Genomic DNA, 22663 nt, shown 5'->3' with positions numbered 1-22663 from the left:
CATCGACCTGTTCGGTCTACGGTCTGTTCGACCACAGTGAAGAACCTGTTCGGTTCACTTGATCCTTCCCTGACCACAAATCTGAGTATCTGCGACTACGGTTGGACCCAGCGCGTAACAATGCCATAGAAACTATAGAATAAAGTGATTCAAATATACCATAATTTACTAATATATAGATATATTAGAACTAAAAAGACAGTAGAGCAAATCTTAAGAAACTAATTTTTTTCTAAATATATAATAGATGGTTAAGTAATATATTAAGGAATATAAGTCATATTAATAAAACTGACCAGCAAGACATTAACTATATAGGAAGTTATAATCTTTAGAAGTATTTATTTGCCTATAGGAATAGATTGTAACGAACCCAAATCCCATTAGCTAGTAGGTCTATCTAGAAGCTATGAGGTAGTTCAGAACGAAGAGACTAAGCTGGGGGAGAAAGAAGCTATCTACGAGGTCCAGACGAGATATCTCCCAAGATTCTGCCGGTCATATGCCTCACCGCCTAATGCACCGCCTAGTTCGGACCGTCACATAGATTACTATGGATTTCATTACTAGATTACTAGAATCAGAAGATCTAGCAATAGGCCTAAGATATAATCTAATACTAGTTATTATAGATAGATTAATTAAATATGCTTGGGGTTTCATATGTTGTCCCATTTCGGATACCAGGGCTAGGGTATTTATATCACGTGATAATAACATTCAGAAAAAAAACTCTAACAGCGGCAATGGAACTTCTTCATTCGTCCACCCCGACACACTTCTCTTCTGTCCCACGAATTCGCGCTCTTCTGCAGGACAAGGGCCAGAGAGGTCACTGTTCAGAACCCCGCCTTCCAAGGAACAGCCCAGAGGCAGAGCCGCTCCAAGCCCCTCACTGTGCCTGGAGCTCCTCCTGCCCACGCCGCTCTTTTTTGTACCCGTGATTCAGACGGCCCGCCGGCCGTTATCCGCCACCACGGCGTCCCTCAAGTCCCCCGCGCTTTTTTTCTTTTCTCTCTCCCTCCGTTTTGATCAATTTGCAGCTGGTTCTGCGTTTGCACCCCACCTTAGACATTGCAGCAAGCAGACCGCGCCCTCTCTCTTCTGGTCCTCTTCCCTTGTTGCCCGCACTTACGCAACCAAAAAGAAAAATAAGATGCCGCCCAAGAAGGAGGTTAAGCAGGAGAAGGTCCTCCTGGGGCGCCCGGGAAACAACTTGAAGAGTGGTATCGTATGTGAGGACTTGCCCCCACTTCCTAAAAAAATTTTATTTTTATATTGGTATATATTCCTCATCACACGTTCATCTTACTGACTCTTTTCAGGTCGGTCTAGCGAACGTGGGAAAATCGACCCTCTTCCAGGCCATCACGAAATCCACTCTGGGTAACCCTGCCAACTTTCCTTATGCGACCATCGACCCCGAAGAAGCGCGCGTCATCGTCCCGGATGAGCGGTTCGATTGGCTATGCGAGCACTACAAGCCCAATTCGAAGGTGCCCGCTAACCTGACCGTCTATGATATTGCCGGTCTCACACGTGGCGCCTCCACCGGTGCTGGTCTGGGTAACGCTTTCTTGTCTCACATCCGCGCGGTCGACGCCATCTTCGAAGTCGTGCGATGCTTCGATGATGCGGAGATTATCCACGTCGAGGGCGATGTCAACCCAGTTCGTGACCTCAACATCATCAGCGAGGAGCTGCGCCTCAAGGATATTGAGTTCGTGGAGAAAGCCTTGGAGAATCTCCAGAAACATACGAAAAGAGGAGGTCAGACCTTAGAAATGAAGAAGCTGAGGGAGGATGAGGCCACCGTTGCCAAGGTCCTCCAGTGGCTGAAGGACGGCAAGGATGTGCGGAAAGGAGACTGGACTCCTAAGGAGGTATGTTCGTTCCTTTCTTTCATTTCTGTCTTCGATTTGCTGCATTCTATGATGAACAAGAGCAATCGCTCGACATAATCCCAGCTCGTCGAACGGCCTCGTTTTAAATCCAACGTTGAGGTCGTATTGAGATCAAGTCCCGTCTGAATCTTAATCCTCTTTCCAGTCTTCTGTCTTTAATAAAAGGTACTTATGAGAGTGACTCGACGCTGACAATGTTCAACAGGTGGAAGTGATCAATCCCTTGTTCCTCTTGACGGCTAAGCCGGTCGTATACCTGATTAACCTCAGCGAGAAGGATTATATCCGTCAGAAGAACAAGTATCTCCCCAAGGTTGTTGAGTGGATCAAGGAGAACTCTGCCGGCGATCCTGTCATTCCCATCTCCGTTTCCTTCGAGGAGAGGTTGACAAAGATGAGTGAGGCTGAGGCCGAGGAGGAGTGCAAGAGACTGGGAACCAAGTCGGCTCTGCCTAAGGTCATTGTGACCATGCGTCAAGCTCTGAACCTGGGCAGCTTCTTCACTACTGGTTCTGATGAAGTCCGACAATGGACGATCCGGAAGGGCACCAAAGCACCACAAGCTGCCGGTGTCATCCACTCTGGTGAGTAGCGATCTCTCGTGGAATCTTCCGGAATGCATAAGCTAACGGAGAGTCTACTGCAGATTTCGAGAAGACTTTCATCCAGGCGATCGTCTTCAACTTTGAGACTCTGAAAGAGTACGGTGACGAAGCTGCAGTCCGGGCTGCAGGAAAAGTCATGACCAAGGGCAAGGATTATGTCGTGGAGGACGGCGATATCCTCCTGATCAAGGCAGGAGCTGCCAAGAGCTAAATGACTGAGATGTCTGAGGGGTTTCTTATATCTATAGTCTATGGTGTAATGATTAATGCCATAGCCCTGATGAATGGGAAGGTAGATAGACATTGTCCTAATAATGTTATGATTGACTGTGGTCTGTGGCCTATCTACTGTAATCTTCAAGTTTGTTTAAATTTGTAATTACCTATGTGTAATTCGCTTGTAGATGCGTTGGCTAACAACTGAAAATGATGGGAGCACATGTATTTGTGAGCGGGACAGCCCTAGCCCTTCCCCGCGTTGACCGTCATGAGCCAAATGCGCAGTCTGTCTGCTCTTGTCACATGCCCCTCACCTGGACGTGCTTTCCGGACAACGCGAAGCTTGCATAGATACTGTCACTGCATATCATAGGCCTTTTTCTTCTTTTCATTGCATATTACTCTGGCACCAATAATCCTGTGATGATACCCTTTTAAGTTAACAGAGAGAGCTAGCGGCATCGAATCACCTGTTGCATCATCCCGCGCAACTTCTATCCCAACGCGTCTACCGGAACAAGATCAATCCTATACCGGACCAGAGCAGAGCAGAGCCAGAGCTGCGATTGGAATTTCCATTGTCTTTGTCTAAGACGGACGGACAGTCAGACGGGCTAGAATTCGTCTAGTCTAGTCGTCTCCGTCCTTTGTCAATTCTTCTTGCATTTTTCTTCAGCTATATACACTCAGATTTGAGAAGCGAAAATGTTTAAGAAAGAGTGAGTGGTGGCCATAACCACTGACTTTCTTGCATATGCCCATTTCTCGAAGATTCAAGCCTGTCAAGCTGAGCCGTGTCTCATCTCCGTGCAATCAATGCATTATTATTCAATCAGTCAACTCCATACTAACACGAGGGATCGATCTATAGTATACAACCCGGCCCTCGGTCCAAGGTCAAGTCCTCCGTCCAACGAGGCCTCCGCAACAAGTTCGTCGAGACATACCCGGGTTTCGAGCCGTATATCGATGAGATCATTCCGAAGAAGGCTCAGCTGGAGGCTGTGAAGCTGTACGTACATACATCCTCAATCAAACAATCCAACAATTCAAAAATTTTTTGGTTGGTAATGCTAATTTTTATGTTTCTGTGAAAACAGCCCCGACCGCGTCACCCTCTACACAATCGACACAAACCCCATCTTCTTCCAACCCTTCGACGGGCCCCCAATCCCACACTTGCGGCTCCTGCACGCCTTCCCCGACGCCCTGCCCCGCCTGCGCATCGACCGCGGCGCCATCCGCTTCGTCCTCTCTGGCGCGGCGCTGATGGCTCCGGGCCTGACGTCCGCAGGCGGGTGGCTACCGGACAAAGAACACGCGATAGAAGCCGGCACGGTGGTTGCCGTGGGCGCAGAGGGGAAAGAGGAAATCTGCCTCGTGGGACCGCTGAAGATGGGCACGGAGGAGATGAAGGAGAAAGGTAAAGGGGTGGTTATGGACGAAGGGCATTATTTGGGGGATGGGTTGTGGAGGATACATTTGGATTGATCAAAAACCAAATGGATGTTGATTCTTAAGCTATGAATTTCAAAATATATTTTAATATAAAATGGAAGAAGTTATTTATTTCTGTTCCCTTTTCCGCTCCAGGAGAGTCCGACGAGATGGGTAATAAAAGTGATGAGCGGAGGATCCCATTTATAGGTATGTACCTAGGTATTCAAATCAATCAAAGGTAGATCAGTAGATCATGATAACATGATATGATATGATTGATTGATGGTCCCTATTATCATCGTCATATCACTGCCCCTTTTCTCTTTGGGTAACCCTTCTCTTGAAATTTTTTTTCACTCCCACTCCTGACCAAATTTCTTCCCAAATTAGATTCGACTACCAAATAATATATTAAATATAAGTACCGACCACGATCACACACAAACACACAGAACACAACGTCTATATACAGAGCATGGCAAAGGAGTCAGACGGGGGTTAGAGAGACAGAGAGAAGTAACGAGCAGGGCAGCGGTAGCTATGTATGTAATTCTAAGCCGCAGGAGAATACATTGCAGAAGAGTACTCGTCAACCCCGCTGCTTCCACCAGGACTCAGTCCTTCCGAAGTAGTCGCTGCGTCGTCGTCAGTCCTGGACCTGCTCGGGGATGTCCCTGCGGTAGTACCGCCAGAAGAGATGTCGCTGCCCTTCCGATGTCGACGATGTCCGCGATGCGGAGAAGGGGATGGTATTGGGAGGGTCAGACCCAGTCCCTTTACGCCAGCAGCCGTGCTGGGTCCGTTGGCATCATTTGCTTCACGTCGGATGCCTACTCGTTCGATCGTCCGGCGGAGCAAGTTCCCAGAGCTATCGAGAGCGATCAGGAATCGCGCGAGTTCCGCGCAAAGATCCCAGTCCCCTTTCTGCGACGCCAACCCGAGCAGACGCACGGCGTAGTCCTCAATCCTGCTCTCGCTGCCTTCCTCCTCTTCATCAAGCGCTTGTAGAACGAGAAGGTAGCCAGCCGCCGTCTTGAGGGACCTCAGTCGCAATGCCTGCTCGAAGAGGTCCTTGGGAGGTGGGAGGTGAGCGAACAAGGTCCGCCAGGCCCGGATTTCGTTCTTCCGCGTGCATTGAACGACAATGTCGAGAAAGACATCTGCTGGCAGAGAAGCCTGCAGAAATGAGATCACCGATGGGAGAAGAGATGGCGATGCCTCAGCTGAGTCGACCGGTTCGTCCTTGCTTTGACGGTCTACTGCTTCATCCAAAACATGATGAAGGAGGATCTCCAGAGCATGGGCAAAGTACGAAAGATGCGAGTAATAATGCGAGAGGGACAGAGCAGACGGAATGTCAAGATTAGCAAGATTATGTCGTAGGAAATAGGGAAGGAACAGATGTGTCTGAAAGACGAAACATGTCAGCCTGCATTCAACACTAAATGCCAGTTGCTCGACTCACCCGAATGGCGAATTTTAGGATAGTAAAAGTAATATCCCGTCTCTGTATCATCTCCGACTCGACACCAAGTATTATACCCTTGTTGAGAAGGACCGACAAAGGATAGAAGTCAACCGGAACAGGAAGAGGTTTCGGGACCTCATCTCGCCGCAGAATATCCTGCACGTCGTTCCATGCGACGAGGTCCTTTCCGCAAAACATCCAGAGCGAATCTCTCAGGGATTGGTTGGTCTGTCTCAAGGCAACTTCGGCCGATGGACTCGGAGGCAAGGATTCATCGGCCGGTGGCGCAAAATTGAACGACAGCTGGTCGCGCATCAGAATGTAGTATTCTACATCCTGGGCGACTATTCGCATGTCGTATCTCAACTCGCCGCTTTCAGACACGGTCGGTTGCAGCAGGACGAGATTTCCATCGACTAAGAGAAGTACAGAAGCCACCTTTACGTCCTGGGATGGGTCTCCATTTCCTGTTATATGTTAACAAGATTCAATGTACAGGAGAGGCATCCTACTTACGCAGTTGCTCTTCCGGCAAAATCCAACTGATGGCGCGAACTCTCGTAGGTGCACGGACGATTCCATGGAAAGCTATCTGACCAACTGGTACAAGCGACACGCTGGACTGCATAGAGTTGATCACATAGTGATACAGTATATTGTCGTAGGTATAGACAAGCAGGGAATCTTCCCCAGAAGGACCGACGAAAACCGCGGGCGAAGGCAGATATTCAATATGTAGGATGCTGTTGTTGCTGAGAGGCAATTCTCGGGAGTATAAACGGAGCTGCAGCGGTCAGCTCTCAGTATTGTTTCAAGATCAGAGAAGAGGTCATGAAAATACCTCATATGATCCATTACTCTCAATGGCCGTAATCAAAATATGTCCATACCAGCACATGCCACCCCGTACGGCGAATGAATTTTCTGCCTTCGGATCTTCAAATGTCTTCCAACGTCCGCTGCTGACACTGTAATGCGCAAGGCCCCGTCTTCCAGCAATGGCGACATATCGTCCATCCTGAGAGACAACACAAGAGCGGATTGGCCACTGTGCATGGAGATATGTAGGTGGATACTGCGCATGATGCCATAGTGAGTCCTTGCCTGAAATCGTCATAAGATCAGGTAAGTCGTGCCCGCGATACAGAATAATTTCGGTACCAGTTTGCAAGAGAGCCCTAGCTAAGTTTGCGGATGAGTAACAGCCTGTCAATGCAGTGCGCGCCGTTTCCAAGACCCATAGACGACGATCATTCCGGCCGGCGAGGATCATGTCGGATCCTCCACCTATCCAACACCCCATTGAGACCCCTGTCAACCAATCTTCGCCATTGGATGCAGCCATAGAACGATCTACTGGAAAGCTGCTGCCTCCAGGCTTGCCGAAAACACTCCAGTTCGCCCAACCGCGCTCATAACCAGCGAAAAAGCAATACCCGTCCGGCGAATAACTTATGAACGTCAACTCTCCGGTAGCAGCAGTTGAAGCTGGTGGCTGGACTTTATGTGAGAGGACAACGTTTCCCACATAGTCCTTGGCAGTGTAGACAAGAATATCGCCGTTAGCACAGCTGACGGCAAGCAGAGAAAACCGCGCGTTGACCGCAGCCTTGATCGCTTTCTGGCCATCATTTTCAGGCCTGTGAAAGCAATAGCCTTTAAACAATTTCCCCGTGTCTTCCGGTTCGCGAGCAGTTTCAGGAACTCTCTGCACGGAGTACGCATATCCGTCACTAGTCACCCAAATCAAAAGGCTCATCGCACGATCGTAGACCATTTCAACAACAGTCGTCTTTTTGGATACATCCAAGATACGGCTCAGTAGCTCCGACGTTGTTTGGGTTCCGTTCTTATCAGGAGTCCACCGTATGCACTGAAGAGCAGCCGGTTTCACAGTGGCCACAATAAGCTCGCTATCTAGAGCCAAGGCCTTGCCAATACCAGACTCCACCTTGATTGCCATTCTAAATCGTATGCTAACATCCCGGATGCCATTAGAATCCTCACCACCAAAGTGACGAGCCAGCTGCTGACGGCGATGAGGGTTCGAGTGGTCGAAGCGATGCTGGTAAACTCGAGTCTTTGGGTCTGAAGCGACGGTGTAGGTAAGAAGATATCCGTAAAGGGTCTGGGCGACAAGAATGGTCGAGTCGGGGTGCATGAGAAGAGACACATTAGGACCGTATATTTTGAGCGATGTTGACGAGCGAGCAACGGCGGCCGCAACAGCTGTAGGCTAACAATCAGTCAATATAAAGAATATCGTCAACGACAGAAGGTCATTTACTTTAGTCTGCCAAACTGCTATTGAGGACTCCGTCATTGTCGCAAAGAGATGGCCACTCCGCGACACGCAGAGCCCTTTGATGGGCTCGTCCACCCACGCCGTGGACCGGTTGCCCACATGTGGTCTCTGCGAGGGTTCATCTGAAGGCTTTTCTCTATTTAGGGAGACCTCATCCTCGAACTCTTCATCCTCACCGGACGGGGAGAACGCAATACCAGGACCATTGACTGCGTAGACCCGGGGTACTCCATTGGGCCAGTACATGGCTCGACGCAGGTATGTCACTGAATCTGGTAACGAAGCTCACATTGGGTCATCTCCATGGGGTGGGAGACGTTATTCGGTGGAACATGGGGCAGGTGAAATCCGACTGACTGCCATGTTCATCAGATCGAGGCCGTAGATGTTGAGGTCGCGTTGTCGATCGAGTAGCTGGAGCTCGGGGACGCGAGGCTGCCGGCGGAATCACGTGTTGATACTGGACCGCCGAAGCGTCTAGATCAACTGCCTACTGCATGGTCTCCGCGCCCCGCATTGATTTGTTTCTACTGAGACGACAAGTTACAGCTCTGTCAATCATCGGCCTGGCACGGTAATTGTCGGAAGCAAGAACGCATTTGTGAGCTCTCATGGTATGTTATCTCTTTCTTTATTTTTTTTCCCAACTCCTTCTGTTGTGTTTCTACAAGCTAATTGTTGTTGTACTGTTAGGCGCCATCAGAGTCGAAGAAGCGCTTAGCGCTTGCTATCATAGACTTTTTGGGGACCAGTCTCAAGGATGGCACCCTGACGGCTGATGATGCCGAGTCCATCGAGATCGCGCAGAACTGTATCGCGGAGACTTTCAAAGTCGACCCGTCCGACAAGGCCGCTATGGAGGATGCCCTGGGCGGACAGTCTCTGGCCACTATCTACAGCGTGTACGAAAAGCTCAAGGGCAAGACCTCTGGTGCGGCAGCTGGAGCTGGTGCCCCCAAGTCCGGGGAAGAGACGAAGCCGCCCAAGTCGAATGCTACTCCGGAGTCTGACAAGCTGAAGTCGGAAGGAAACGCAGCCATGGGCCGCAAGGAATATGACACCGCTATCAAGCTGTATACGCAGGCACTCGAAATCGCTCCTGAGAACCCTATCTATCTCTCCAATCGGGCAGCGGCGTATTCCGCCTCGGGCCAACATGCCAAGGCTGCCGCAGACGCAGAGCTGGCCGTGTCCATAGACCCGAAATACGCGAGGGCGTGGAGTCGATTGGGTCTTGCCAGGTACGAACTGGGAGATGCCAAAGGCGCTGTTGAGGCGTATGAAAAAGGTATCGAGGCCGAAGGGAATGGCGGTAGCGATGCGATGAAGAGAGGTCTTGAGACTGCTCGGAGGAAGGTGGAAGAGATGAAGAGTGCAGAATCCGCGCCTGCGGAAGAAGTTGACAACGCTTCTGGATCGTCCCGAGGAGGTGCGGGTGGCATGCCCGACCTTTCTTCTCTGGCCGGCATGTTCGGTGGCGGACGAGGCGGCGGTGGTATGCCGGATCTGAGCTCGATCATGAGCAACCCCATGTTTGCGAGCATGGCACAGAACTTGATGAACAACCCCGAGATGCTCAACAACCTCATGAGCAATCCTCGTTTGCGGCAAATGGCCGAGAACTTTAGCAGGGGTGGCGGTTTGCCAGACATGTCGACCCTCATGAGTGACCCCTCGATTGCTGAGATGTGAGTTGATACCTTTATTACCAGAGAAAATTCCGTTCGTGACTAATTGAACAATCATGAATAGGGCTCGAAACATGATGGGCGGTGGTGCCGGCCGGGGAGCTGGCCGGTAATTTCGATCTTTGGTCATTCTGGACGAACAATACAACCTATCTTCTATGATTTTGAAGTTTAAAAAAAGACTTTTACCATGTCGATGTATCAAACCCTTGTGCTGCTGCCCCTTCTTTAATAATAGTACCTTTCAATAGAACGATTTATGGATTATGGATGTACTACGTAAAGCACAGTTCCGGGCAGCCGTAAGGTTTCATTATTCATTCTTGCAAATACAATTGGTATACACATTTTACCTGCGGAAGCTTTGGATATTTTTCGTTGTATGTATATGTATACTTTTCTCTCCATTGCAACGATCCTCCTATTTACAGCTGTCACCTTTCCAAGACAGGAAGAACAAGTCACCCCATCATACCTGCCTGTTTGATTTGCCAGCAAAAAAACTCTCGAGGCAGTAAGTAGCAGATCCAGATCCTGCCATCGAACAACTGTCCAAACTGACTTCACGCCCGGCACAGCCAAGATAGTGTGAGGGGAAAAAGAAAGAGAAGAACGAAAAACAACATGGCAAAATCCTGCCAGCATTCACATCGGCGACTTTTAGAACGCCTGCTACAAATTCCAAAAGATGAGGGGAGATTTGGTGTGATTGATCGTGTCCAACAAATCGACAAGAGAAAATAACCCCTGAAAAGTCCATCAAAGCCGCCCTCTGACGGCGCGAACCCCAAAATGTCTGACAGTCGAACTAAGACATGTACCGGCGTGGCACGTCATATTTGAATGTGTGAGAGATGCTGCTTCCCTCAACCAATGCCGCAGGCGTCGAACGCGCTTCATATTCGAAGGCTCCCATAATTTCATTCAAAGAATAAAGTTGCTGGCATAGCGTCACAACAGACAATAGTTGGGCCATAACATACATGAGAAGGGAATATCCGACTAACCGGGGGAAAAAAATAAGAGAGTAAAAGTATAGAACAGCTGTGACAAGATACTCCGTCCCAACCTAGGTCTAATATGCATATCGGATATTGTACAACCGTTATAATTAAAACACTCAGAAAGAAGAGGAAAGGTGCTGGTGAATCACGAGAGACCGCCGCCGACGACGCGGAAGGCGAATTTTGTTCGGGACAAGTGGCTCTCCATAGCCCTTTAAATATAATCTCTTGCAGATTTTTGCAGCTCAATCATTCTCCACCCCCTGGTCTCAGGGTTGTTGACGTCCTCTGGTATTCTGGTGACACCAATGGCGTAGGTGACAAGCTGCACCTTGTCTTCCATTCCGGCAGCGAGCTCGTTGGTCTTCGCATTTCTGTAGACGTGAACTTCTTGGGTGCGGCAGGTAACAACGAAGACGGGGATATCACCGGGCTCCAACATGCGAGCATGGGAAATATCAACGTGTCTGATATCCAGGATACGGCCATCGGACTTGAGTCCGGCATGAATATATTGCTGCATCAAGGCCGAGTACACGTGAAACTGCGCGTCCGAGAGCCAGAGTTTGAGAGTCTCAATGTCGCCTTTGACATAAGCGTCCAAAACTTCCGGGAGGATATATTCGCGCATCTCCCGCAGGAATGCCTCGAGCTGAAAGCTGGGGTCCATTTCACGGAACTTTTTGACGACTCTCGCCGTTTCGTTCTCAGCGAAGAACCCAGCAATTTTGTCTGAGATGCTGCGAGCGGTCAAAATCAAGGGGTTGTCGGACTCATTGTAAGTTTCCTTCAGAGAGAAGAGTTTTTGCATCAAGGGATTGGTATCCCGAAATTCGCGCCACGACTCTTTCCATGCAGAGTCCTTGTGAACAGTAAGACTTGTGCCCGCGCTGCAAAAAAAAAATCGGTCAGTAGGCAGCTTCGTACTGCTGAGAAATAAACACTTACTTTGGGTCTGCCTCCATCTTTTCAACCTTGGTTGCACGCCCTGCCTTCAATTCATTCTGTTCACGGAGCTGTCTCTGTCGGCGACGCTCCTCCTTTTCGATCCACCCACCATAGCGGGAGCTGCTGCCGTCATCAATTGCCTCCTTGACACCGCCAATCGCGGTCTTGTAAGCCTGAGTCTCTCTGACTGGTCTCGTGATCTTCTCGATCCCCCTGCCGGTTGCCGTGACTCCCTTTCGGATCCCCTTCACGACAGGAGTTTCCCACGTCCAAGCCGCGCCCTGGCCTATTGCTCTTCCAGTTGACTTCAAGACGGAGGACGTCTTAGACGAAGCAACGCCAGAAGCAGCTTCGTAAGCGGCGCGGGCTCGCTTCACGGACTCGCTCTCGGTAAACTGATGTGCAGAGGATGCGAGAGCCTTGGTGCCCTCATTCCACTCCTTCGACTTTTTGAATTCAGATCGCAACGTCTCCGTGAAGACCTGCCACGGCGTCTTGTCACCATGAGGCGGCGGAGGAGGGGCATTTTTGCGTTCGTCCCGCGACTCCGAAGTGTCATCCGACTCAGGACCCGAAGAACTAGACTTTCCCGCATCTTCTGTCTGGGACTGTTGTTTCTGTTGTTGCAGGCGAATCGTCGCCGAATGAAAAGATCTTCTAAAAGAAAGAACATCCCATGTTGACAGCTGAGGAGTTGCAGACACGTCCTTGTGTGGCGAACACGATTGAGCTTGGCTCAGTAATCTGTGAAGTGCAGCAGCATTGCCATATGCCGTTCGTGGCCCAAAGGCCTGACTGTGGAGAACAGCAGCTGTCCGTACTGCGGACGGAGCGAATTTTACTGCGGAAATCATGCTCGGCAGAGATATGAGGATGGAAAGGAAGATAGAAATCGGGTAGTCAGACCCTTTCGAAAAGCCCCTCTGCGAAACCGGGCCTACCCGTCAGAAAGAAGGGGAAAAAAAACAAGAGAGCTGGAGCTGAGGGCGTCTGTCGTGTCGAGCGAAGGAGTGGTGGCGGAGAAAATGTTCATCCTGCGCCAAGACCGAAAAGTCGGCCTCGCCTTTCCGGTCCGGGGTCAAGATTTCCCTGGGTTAGACCTCACCTGTCCTTGTCTTTGTCCAGGCGGGTTCCACGACGACACAGCCGGTCGTGTGCTGTCTGGGTCGTATGCGAATTCAATTGATCCGCTCGACTTAATTGCTGGTCCTCAATTTGAGCTTTTCGCGCCTCCCTTCGCCCTGAAATCTACACTACTCTTTTCGCTGTCAACCACCGACAGCATATTCCCCACAAGATGAAGGCTCGACTATGGAGCGCGCTGGCAATGGCAATGCCATTGCCTTGCCGTGGATGCCAGCAGCGGCTCTCTCACTTCCAGATGGGACGGACATTTTCCTCCTTCCGGCAGCTCAACGCATCAACCCCGTCGTCGAGAGACAAGGGCCGCGAGATTGAGAGGCAGATCTTGGAGACGGGGAAGAAGGAATCATCGGACGAGACTTCGCCTCTGGCTGCCATCACAAAAATGATGAAGGGCGACACAGCTCGGACGACTCAGACAGTCACCCGTGACTATTCCCGGATAGCCGAGAGCCTGGAAGCAGAGATGATCAAGCATCCGTATGCCGACCGAACTCCTCCTCACCACCTGCACATCTATGCCCACAAGCACAATACCATCATCACTCTTACGCGACCCAACGGGAATCCAATACTGTCCATGGGGTGCGGTGCCCTGGGATTCCGCAAATCGCAGCGGGGAGGTTACGATCCCGCATATCAACTATCGTCACATGTCTTCGCACAGATACAAGAAAGGGGTCTCCTCCTTGATATTCAACGATTAGAACTCGTGTTTCGTGGATTTGGGCCGGGCCGGGATGCGTTCACCAAGGTCTTGTTGGGTAATGAAGGTAAAAACATCCGGGGCTTGGTTACACGAGTTACAGACTCCACAAGGATCAAGTTTGGTGGCACGAGGAGCAGGAAGGTTCGCAGGCTTGGTTAATGGGACTTGTTTGGCATCCTTTGGCCATATTTTACGAATGTTCTCCTGGATGCTCGATGCGTGGAGTGGCCTTCGACATTCGCTTTTCATGCATTGCCAATGTCTTCAGAAACGGGCCTGACCACGGGATCTGAGATATGTGGTTCATTCTTATAGTGGTGTGCTATGAGGGACATCTAAGCATGGGAAGAATCAACGCCTTCCTATCCAGTCTATGTTTCTTATGTCAATTTGACTACTTTTCATGTAATATACTAGTCGATTGAATGGATGGTGTTTGGGTGTTTAAAGTTGCAGAAACTTTGGTGCACACACACATATATCTGTAATTTCACTGTAGCTATCAGTGAGGTGTTGTTGATCATTGATTCATCCATGCTTGATGGCGAGAGAGACGGACGTCCTCAGGCCTTCCTAATGTAGACTAGCGTGGCATGTGAACTGAAGGCCGCCTGAAGAGGTGAGAAGGACATTATTATTATATTATTCTGCTCTCATCATCAGCTCTGCGGCTCACGATATTTCTTTTTCGGATCATCTGTGACCTCTCAAACCCATGCGCTCTTTAACGATCGGTGTCTGAATTCCTTTCCGATTTTCATCGCTGCTGGTCCCGATCTAGCTACCCTCATCCGGATCGTACCGACGGTGCATGCGGCGGAGCTGCTCTCCAACCTTGCGGGCAGCAACGGAGCAGCGCGAATCTCTTTTGAACCTGGCTAGGCGCGGCTTGATGAGCTCTTGTGCTTTTTCGCCGGGCCGTCCAATGCTGTTTGGATGCACCCATTAAATCCTTTTCTCCGTGCCTTCTTCCGAAGCACTGTCCCGGGACAGTGCCTGCCTGTTGAGAATCATGTATGCGCTGCATCTCATCATTGCGTGAGCACGAACCCATCTTTTTGACTGTCTGCTGCTAGGTTCTGCTGGTCCCGACCACCGAATCGCTGATCGGATCCCGGGATCGAGACTCCAACCTTTATTATACCGACCTCGTCTCTTCCGAAGAATTCCTTGGGAGCCATGTGCTGCGAATACCGAATCCGACGGGGCCTGCGAACAAGAAGGATACCTCAAATGTTCGCGATACCCGGGGGAAGGCCAAACAGGTTACCACCGCCAATGGACGTACCGTGATAATAAAGGAGAATTCTGTTTACAGCAATAAAGGTAGACTGCGGTCAGGAGAACGTCGGTCTTGCTCGACGCTAACGCATCATCTTGTAGGCTTCAAGTCTCTCAGCCAAGCCCAGCTCCTCTCCGATGTTCTTTATTATACACCAAACAATGACTCACAACCATGGCTTATCTACTATATTTCCAAGCCCCTGGTGGGTTCCTTCGATCCTGGAAAGATCACCCCTGCTGTGCTTCCCGGAAAACTCCCGCCCAAAAACGCATCGAAAACCGACAACCAGAGCGATGGAGAGGCGACTGCGCCTCGCAAAAGAGATATCAAGACCTTCGGAGAACTGCTGGCCAACTTTCCCATGATTGCAAGACAGATGCAACCGGGCCTGGAGAGACTCTTTCGGGAGTTTGGCAAAGAACTCGGCAAGCCATTGCCGCCTCCTCCATCTCAGTTACCGCCAGAGCCGGCCAAAGATGAGGAGACGCAATTCAAGGACGAAATTGCCCAACAAGAACGACTTCCTTTCAATTCAGAGGAATATTTTGAGGACGATGAGGATCTCATGCGACGAAGTTTAGAAACAGCAGTTACCGCTGCAATTGATCTCTTTCGTCAAGTGGACAAACAGCAGCTCTCTCTCCTGGGTGCCACCACCGACCTTACTGGTCCTGTAGTGGAGAGGCTTATCGAACGGTATGTCGCGGAACAGGTACACGAATCGCTATTGTTCCCCCGGTTATGCAACTTTCGCCGAGTGGAAGATGCCGAACTTGATGCGCGGATTCGACAGATGGAGAACATCGATGTCTCCCAGGTTGGAATGACCATTGAAGGAGGCCGTAAAGGCAAACAAGAACTCCTTCAGCGACTTGGGAAGGGGGTAGAAGAATTTCGAAAGATGAATGATGCAAATTGTCCACAAGATATGTTGGAAGTCCTGCTGGCCACCATTAAGGCTGTAACGATTCCAGAGTCCAACGATGATATGAATGCATCAACATCTGAGAAGCATGCTTCAAATTTGACTGTCAATGCGGATATGTTGGTGTCACTCCTCCTCATTGTAGTCATCAGATCGCAGATACGCCACCTCCAGGCGAGGCTCCTATACATGCAGCATTTCATTTATGTTGACGATGTTGAAAGTGGCGAGATGGGCTACGCTCTAAGTACGTTCGAAGCTGTTCTTACCTATTTAATGAGAGATTCTGCCGGACTCAGAAAGGCCAGCGCGCGTAACAAGCGTTTATGGCACGCGACAAAGACCGGTAAGATTTCGGAAATGAAGGCTGTCTTGGAACCAAATGGGTATGAAGAGTCGCTGGACGATGTAGCTCCCGAACTCGAAGGGGCAGCAACAATGCTGCGGACGAGCGAGGGGCACGAATCCGAACCTCTATCCATTAGATTTGCGTCTGCGAATGGGAATTCATCGGAGGTACACGCAGAACCAGCTTCAACCGAGGCATCTTCAGAGACTCCTTCTTTGGCCCATGTGTTTCCTTTTCAAACTTGGGCAGACAATTCGCCGTCTCCCGAACATGCACCGCGGCCCCCAAAGAAGGTGTCTATGGACGTTAGCAGCTTGTCAGGATCATCTGCTATTTCTCAACTATCTCGAACGACGACTATCGGATCGACCTTAAGCGGACTGGAAGGTGATAGCTCAATTGAGACCCTGACAAAAACGCAGGATCCTGCTGGCGATTCCGTGCCTATGATGGCTGTGGAAAGCCGTCAACCCGAGGCCCTAAAGTATCTCCTCAGCCTCCGAGATTATTATCCACTGGAGTTCATCCTCGAAGACACTAACCGCGATGGCACTACACTACTCAGTGCTGCTGTGCAGCATGCACACGCCGAAGTAGTGAATATCATCGTTGATTTTCTCTTTCGAGAAACGGATGAACGTACAATCGCTGCCTACCTTGCCAAACCAGACATTCGAGGACGGACAGTTGCACATTATCTCTTTAGTGCGCCCTACTTAATGTCTAGACTCGGTAATTTGCTGCCGTGGCGACAAAAGGACAAGCACGGCCAGACACCTCTCTTTGCGCTTTGCAGGTCTTACGATCATCCGGACTATCAGTGCATGGTGAATGAAGCTCTTACGGCGGCGCAGAAGGCCCAGGGTGACGGCAAGCCTCTTCGCTTGGATGATCATGTTGATCTGAAGGGCAACACTCTTCTTCATATTGTCAGTGATCCGCAAATCACACTCCGGATTCTCCAAGAGAGTGATTGCGATCCAAACGCGACAAATGATAAGAAATTCACGCCCTTGATGATGGCAAGCAAGTATGGCCGTGTGGATCAGATGCGAAAGCTTTTCGCCGATCCGAGGGTGGATATTCATATCAAGGAGAGTCGCGGCCTGACCGCCGTCGAGCTTGCTAAGGATGATGAAGTCCGCAACCGGATCGACGATTTGATTCTCTTCTTAAATCCTCCTCCCCCGACTCCCAATGATCACTCAGGTCGCATTACAACTGTAGTCCGTTCCTTCTTCGTCGAGGACGCCACCGTGCGTTTCATATTGAAGTCCGGCGCTCCCGTGCCACCCGGCGACCCTGCGAATGCAGCCTCTCCACCGGGGATGGCCACCTATACGGTCACGACTTGTCGACGCACCTTTGCCGACTTTGAGAATCTAGCGAAATGGCTATCAGTTGAACATCCAGCTTCCTATATGCCCAGCATATCCGAGGGTCGAAACCCGTTTCAGATCCATTCGAAGCCATCGCGCGCCGTCCTACATGACATGCAAGAAAACCTCGACCAGTTTCTGAAGATCCTCCTTGCGCACCCGACGTTTGCGACACACGAAATGCTCTGGGAATTTTTCCTCGTGCCGGAACTGCAACCCGAGATGATGGCGGATCGATCTCGTCGGAAGGCATCAGTTCTTTACGAGTCCATCTACGACGATTATGAACCGGTTACTCCGGAAGGGATCAAGGATACCGAGCAATTTGTGTCGCATGCTCAGGATATGGTTCGTGCTGTTCACGCCAACACGCGAAGTGTGATCCGGCGCGGCCATGCTCTGCAGCATGCGGCATCAGATGTGGGGGATGCCGCGATGCTCTGTTCATCGGTGCTCTCGACACTGCAGGAGCCGACAGATGCTCTTCCGGGACGATACGTTGATGCATTCTCTCGCTATGCGGCTGCAATATCCACGTCGTCATCCGACTCGTCCCCTCTCATCCAATTCCTCACGACCATGACCGCGGTGCAGAGTACGACGGCAGCGATTTTGGATGCGCTCGCCCGTCCCACCCGGCTCATCTACACCCTGGGATCTACCAACCGGAATCTCTCACGGTCACGATCGTCGCTGATCTCGTCGTCCATGCCTCGAAAATTCAACCTCAACCTTCCTGTTCTGGAAGAGTCCAGACAGAAGACGGTCCGTGAGCTGGAGCAGAAGATCAAGGAGACCGAAGCGCAAGCCTCGCGCCTGGCACGGGAGATCTCATGGAACAAGGACGTCGTCGTCGGCGAACTGGCCGGATGGACGTCATGGCGGGAGAAAGTGGGGAGAGACGCGATCCGGTCGTTTGCGAAGGCGACCCTGGTCGGGGAACGAGAACGTGGTCGACGACTGGAGCGATGTTTGCGAAGCATCAAGGAACTGTCGAAGCAGACCCCAACAAAACGGGATTGGACTTGAGAAGATGAATTCATGCGGGACATTCACCGCTGTGCATGCCTCCATAATAGTCTGTTCTGTTCTGTTATCCTTCTCGACACCCCTTTCTCATCTTATCCGTCACCATCGATCATAGATAGGATTCTTATTCCGATTCCGCTTGGACCTAGGGCAGTCAGTCAGTCCTGGTTTGTATTACATATTAGTGATCAATAATAGATAAACTATTTAACTAGGTATTTTATTTTATTTTATTTATTGGATATTGTTATTTATTAATTAGTAAATTAAAGAAAGATAGACAAAAAAACGAGGCCCTTTTCCTCTTCCCTTTTTTTTTTCCCACTTGACTACCTACCAATGTATTGTATATATTTCACGTAAATATACTAATAAATCGTAAAGTTCTCTTTCTATTTGTATACTTTGTTGTTTATCTATCTATTTACAGACGACAAAAGGAAGGACCTCATCATGAATGGGTATGAGTATGGGTACGGGTATGGGTATCTTTGTACCTTTCTTCGAAGATGAGAACGAGGACGAGAACGGAACCTTTTCCCATCGAGCTGGAACTTTTGGGAAAGCAGATCATGATGAAGAATCGATGATGAAAGAAAAAAGAAGAGAAAAGAAAAAGAAAAAGAACAAGAACAAGAACGCCATAATTCCAACCAAAGCCGAGTCCAAGGATAGATAGATAGCCCGTAACCCTGGCTGGATAGACAGAAATAACCAGACCGGTGATTCAAAGCGTACCATTACATATCCTCAAAAAGGCGAACCCCCGTCTTATAGCTCGTCTCGTCTTAGAGCGTGATCATGATGGTGATGGTGATGATGATGGTGGTGGTGGTGATGGCGGAAGCAAGGCTGATGACCCGTCATCTGCGTTCACAGTATCGATACGTCCAGACGGACGGACATCGACGTCCCGACGCTGCTCGGCGAGCGCCTTCACCCAGACATTTGGATGCGCTAGCTTGTCGACAATTCTGGACATCGGCAGATGCATTCCGTGTCGTGTCGGAGGACGGGGGAGCGAAGAAAAGACGTGTCCAGTTGCTGGCCATGGGCCTGCTCCTCCTCGACGAAGATCACCATGTGACCTCGCTCGACTTGTTGTTGTCGCGGAGCAACTTACTTCCTGGCCTTTTGTCAAGCGGGAGACAGAGACACATGGGATGTAGATGTGGTGATGTTGCTGCCGGTGGTCGTCGTTGTCATCGTTGTCGTTCTTGTTGTTTGGTGTGATGACCAGGTGAGAGATTGCCACTGGCGGCCTTCTGACTGGGGGGTAGTCGCTGCACATCTGTGGTTGTATTTGCGAACTCCGCAGGACAAGCATCTGTCACCTGCGGGCTCGCAGCTTCGGAAGGAGGTGTAATGATGACAGGGATTACCGAAGTGGTTTTGCTGTCGTCGTAGGAGACGTGGGAGTCAGGGTCATAACGGTGCTCTTCATGCATAATGGCACTGTCTCCCGCGTTATACGACGTGTCCACCTGCTCCAGAGGGACGTACGTGTCGCCTCTGCGGAAGAAGACCGGCTGCACCGGTTGTGGACTCGTGGGTTCCGCCACAGGAAACTGCAACGATGACGAGGGGCTTTTGCTGAACATGAGAGACTCGCGGTCCGAGACGAAGGATGGCCGCTTCGCGAAGTCTTCTGCCAAGGGCATCGTCGAGCTTTGACTCATCCTCTTCTGCTGGCGACGCTTGAAGAAGTTGTGCAGATCTCGCAGGTACACGACTGTCAGACCGACTATGGTGGCGACAATAACGAGAGAGAAAAGAACACTGGCAACAATGACGCCTGTCTGTGATTCTCCATCATCTGTGGATTGGGAGGCCAAAGATGTCTTGGATGATGCTGTAGTAGTGGTGGTTGTGGTGGACTGGTCTGTCGACGTTGGTGCTGGTGCTGCCCATGCAGTCCATGCCCAAGCGACGAGAAGACAAAGAGTTCGCATCGTGGAGAGTTGTACAGCTGAACACGCAGAAAGGCTCAACAGCCTCGACAGGAAGAGGAAGAGGAAGAGAGGAAAGAGGTCAACGATTAGTCGTGACTCTGATATCTTCAAGCTTTGACAGACACCACCACCACCACCACCACCAAGCATGCGGGGGCAGACCCCAAACACGTCGAGAATGCGTGGTACGTCAGAGGGAATGAGGGCGCGCGACCAAACAATTGGTCAGGGCCAGCAACAATCCAACCTCCGATGGGATCAGAGGAGGATCCTTGTTGCAGGTTTCTAAAATATCAGGCAGGGATCGAGGTCTGAAAAGCAGCTGGGTCTGTCTTGAATATATCAAGACTCGGGCAGGAAGCAAGCCGCTGGGCATGGTGGCACGATAGAGAGGCCAGGCACAGCACAGCCTCTGGTCGAAGCTCTAATTAATCCGTACATTGTCGGTGAGACCAACGATCTGACTGACTTTGATGATGACTTTCCGTCCGTAAAATTTCTCCGACGGCGTCAGAGGCTAAGAGCTCGACCTAGACAATCATCGAACGACAACGGCCTGGGCGTGAGTACTGTACTGTACTCCGTAGAGGCGATTGTGAAGAGGCTCTGCAAGCCCACATGGCATGATGACGGTCTGGTTTGGTGTGCAGCTTATTTGTTAGGCTATTATTAGGAAGCTGGAAGGCCGAAGCATACTTCGATGAGGCGGAGGGGCGACGGATTGTAGACTAGGCCATTTCTGTCGTGCACCGCCATCATCTAACACCTAGCAAGTACTCCGGAGTTTTCTGGTTTATTCTTCTGGTCCAAACATCTTGCCATGTGCTCGTCTCCTGGTGCTGCGGCCCTGTCAGATCTCGAACATTTCAGTGATGGTCGTAACACAGCATGCTGCATTCCAGTCTACGCAGAAACAAACCAATACTAACCGGTTACTTTCTCAGACCCCGGTTCAGAATTACAGATAAGGTCAAGTCCCTCCGAACGACTGGAGCAAACGAGAAAGCGCCAGAATTTAGAAACGGGATTGACTCGTCTGTCGTCATGTTGGATGGATGGAGTTTTTGGAGAGGCGATCAGCATCAGCCTTGCTCTTGGCTAACTACTAACCAACCTAGGTACAGTACAGTACTTATCTACGCCGCCCGGGCTACGCAATACGAGTACGACGTTACCTACTCCGTACCTAACTATCGTATCGCTAGAACCCCAAATCGTCGACGTCCATTTCATCATCGAGTGGCAAGCATCCTATCTAACAATAGAAACAACAACCCTTGATCCCATCCCGTCCGCCGCGATCAGCACTGCAGCCAGCTGGTTATCAACACAACCCCAGCTTCGGATATTAAACCAAACGCCAACACAGCATTCAAGTACGTTTCTTTCTGCTGACAGACAGACAGACAGACAGACAGACCGACAAAAAGTATTTCTTTCCGGATATTATCTTAACGATCCCGGTAAAAATCTGACTGGTCAATCTCATCTCAAGGGCGTAAAAAAAAAAGAGCAAGGAACGGTAATCTCTCAGCGCAGCCCCATTTAATTTGGCAGATTCCCAAGAACTCACTGTCGGGGATAGATGGATAGATAGACGAATTGTTTGTCGGGTACATAACCCAGAAAGAACATCATTCCGTCTACTCTGTACTTACCACCTATCATTCATTCATCTTTTATTCCGTAGGTATGTACATGTAATGTACACTACATACCTAAGTTAGTAGCCTGTCAGCTGATTTGGTCGGCACCAGCGACATTTTCTAAAACGGTTCGGTTATGCACCCAGATAAGATAGATAGGTAGTAAGGAAGTTGTCAAGATTTTCAGATTGAAAGAGGAGAGGAGAGGAGAGGAGAGGAGAGAGTTACCAAATACCGCAAGAAAGAGGGGAAGAGGATAGAGAAGGGATCATGAAAGGTACTGAAGTAGTTAAAGTCTGGATGGAAGTGGTAAACAATCAAATCAAAGCAACATTGCCAAACAGGAAAATATTCACTTTCATCTGAGGAACCGTTAATATTATAGAGTCGAGTTGGAAAACTTCATTTCACGCGTCTCGTTTCCCAAAAAGGAAACACCACCAACGACGACGACGACAACAACAACAACAACACATATCACGAGCAAAAAAAAATAAAACCATCTGAGACGGGATGCTCTCCCTCCCGGAGCACCCCCACAGTCGTTTGTTAGGAAATATTGCTGGGATCCAATTATTTATTTTGGAACCAGAGGGATTCGAACACCCAAGCTGCGTCTGCCCTGCTGCGTCTGGTCTGATGACCAGACCAGACTGCCCAAAGCA

The 22663-nt window shown here is 50.1% G+C and overlaps 8 protein-coding genes across 8 annotated transcripts; 5 read left to right on the top strand and 3 right to left on the bottom strand.

The window, feature by feature from the left end:
- Positions 1 to 1156: 1156 nt before the first annotated feature.
- On the top strand, positions 1157 to 2720 carry VTN77DRAFT_1385 (uncharacterized protein; the record flags this gene model as incomplete). The annotated part of the gene is made up of 4 exons (XM_069417110.1): positions 1157 to 1231; positions 1326 to 1883; positions 2110 to 2488; positions 2551 to 2720. 4 exons carry the CDS (start codon positions 1157 to 1159, stop codon positions 2718 to 2720), a joined length of 1182 nt encoding a protein of 393 aa, XP_069272951.1.
- A 713-nt stretch (positions 2721 to 3433) lies between these two features.
- Positions 3434 to 4219, top strand: VTN77DRAFT_1384 (uncharacterized protein; the record flags this gene model as incomplete). Its single annotated transcript, XM_069417109.1, has 3 exons — positions 3434 to 3447; positions 3600 to 3740; positions 3829 to 4219. The coding sequence occupies 3 exons, from the start codon at positions 3434 to 3436 to the stop codon at positions 4217 to 4219; spliced, it is 546 nt and encodes a 181-aa protein (XP_069272950.1).
- Positions 4220 to 4720: 501 nt separating this feature from the next.
- On the bottom strand, positions 4721 to 8187 carry VTN77DRAFT_1383 (uncharacterized protein; the record flags this gene model as incomplete). Its single annotated transcript, XM_069417108.1, has 5 exons — positions 4721 to 5575; positions 5634 to 6103; positions 6153 to 6420; positions 6478 to 7872; positions 7924 to 8187. The coding sequence occupies 5 exons, from the start codon at positions 8185 to 8187 to the stop codon at positions 4721 to 4723; spliced, it is 3252 nt and encodes a 1083-aa protein (XP_069272949.1).
- A 365-nt stretch (positions 8188 to 8552) lies between these two features.
- On the top strand, positions 8553 to 9742 carry VTN77DRAFT_1382 (uncharacterized protein; the record flags this gene model as incomplete). The annotated part of the gene is made up of 3 exons (XM_069417107.1): positions 8553 to 8555; positions 8635 to 9629; positions 9694 to 9742. 3 exons carry the CDS (start codon positions 8553 to 8555, stop codon positions 9740 to 9742), a joined length of 1047 nt encoding a protein of 348 aa, XP_069272948.1.
- A 1105-nt stretch (positions 9743 to 10847) lies between these two features.
- Positions 10848 to 12435, bottom strand: VTN77DRAFT_1381 (uncharacterized protein; the record flags this gene model as incomplete). Its single annotated transcript, XM_069417106.1, has 2 exons — positions 10848 to 11523; positions 11582 to 12435. 2 exons carry the CDS (start codon positions 12433 to 12435, stop codon positions 10848 to 10850), a joined length of 1530 nt encoding a protein of 509 aa, XP_069272947.1.
- A 443-nt stretch (positions 12436 to 12878) lies between these two features.
- On the top strand, positions 12879 to 13592 carry VTN77DRAFT_1380 (mitochondrial 37S ribosomal protein uS11m; the record flags this gene model as incomplete). Its single annotated transcript, XM_069417105.1, has 1 exon — positions 12879 to 13592. The coding sequence occupies one exon, from the start codon at positions 12879 to 12881 to the stop codon at positions 13590 to 13592; it is 714 nt and encodes a 237-aa protein (XP_069272946.1).
- Positions 13593 to 14369: 777 nt separating this feature from the next.
- VTN77DRAFT_1379 (uncharacterized protein) lies at positions 14370 to 18400 on the top strand (the record flags this gene model as incomplete). Its single annotated transcript, XM_069417103.1, has 3 exons — positions 14370 to 14447; positions 14510 to 14759; positions 14817 to 18400. 3 exons carry the CDS (start codon positions 14370 to 14372, stop codon positions 18398 to 18400), a joined length of 3912 nt encoding a protein of 1303 aa, XP_069272945.1.
- Positions 18401 to 19602: 1202 nt separating this feature from the next.
- On the bottom strand, positions 19603 to 20502 carry VTN77DRAFT_1378 (uncharacterized protein; the record flags this gene model as incomplete). The annotated part of the gene is made up of 1 exon (XM_069417102.1): positions 19603 to 20502. The coding sequence occupies one exon, from the start codon at positions 20500 to 20502 to the stop codon at positions 19603 to 19605; it is 900 nt and encodes a 299-aa protein (XP_069272944.1).
- Between the last annotated feature and the right edge of the window lie 2161 nt (positions 20503 to 22663).

This window comes from Rasamsonia byssochlamydoides (genome assembly GCF_041956645.1).
Source record: "Rasamsonia byssochlamydoides strain NRRL 3658 unplaced genomic scaffold VTN77scaffold_124, whole genome shotgun sequence".
Lineage (NCBI taxonomy): Eukaryota > Fungi > Ascomycota > Eurotiomycetes > Eurotiales > Trichocomaceae > Rasamsonia > Rasamsonia byssochlamydoides.
This window is presented reverse-complemented; position numbering and strand designations above follow the sequence as displayed.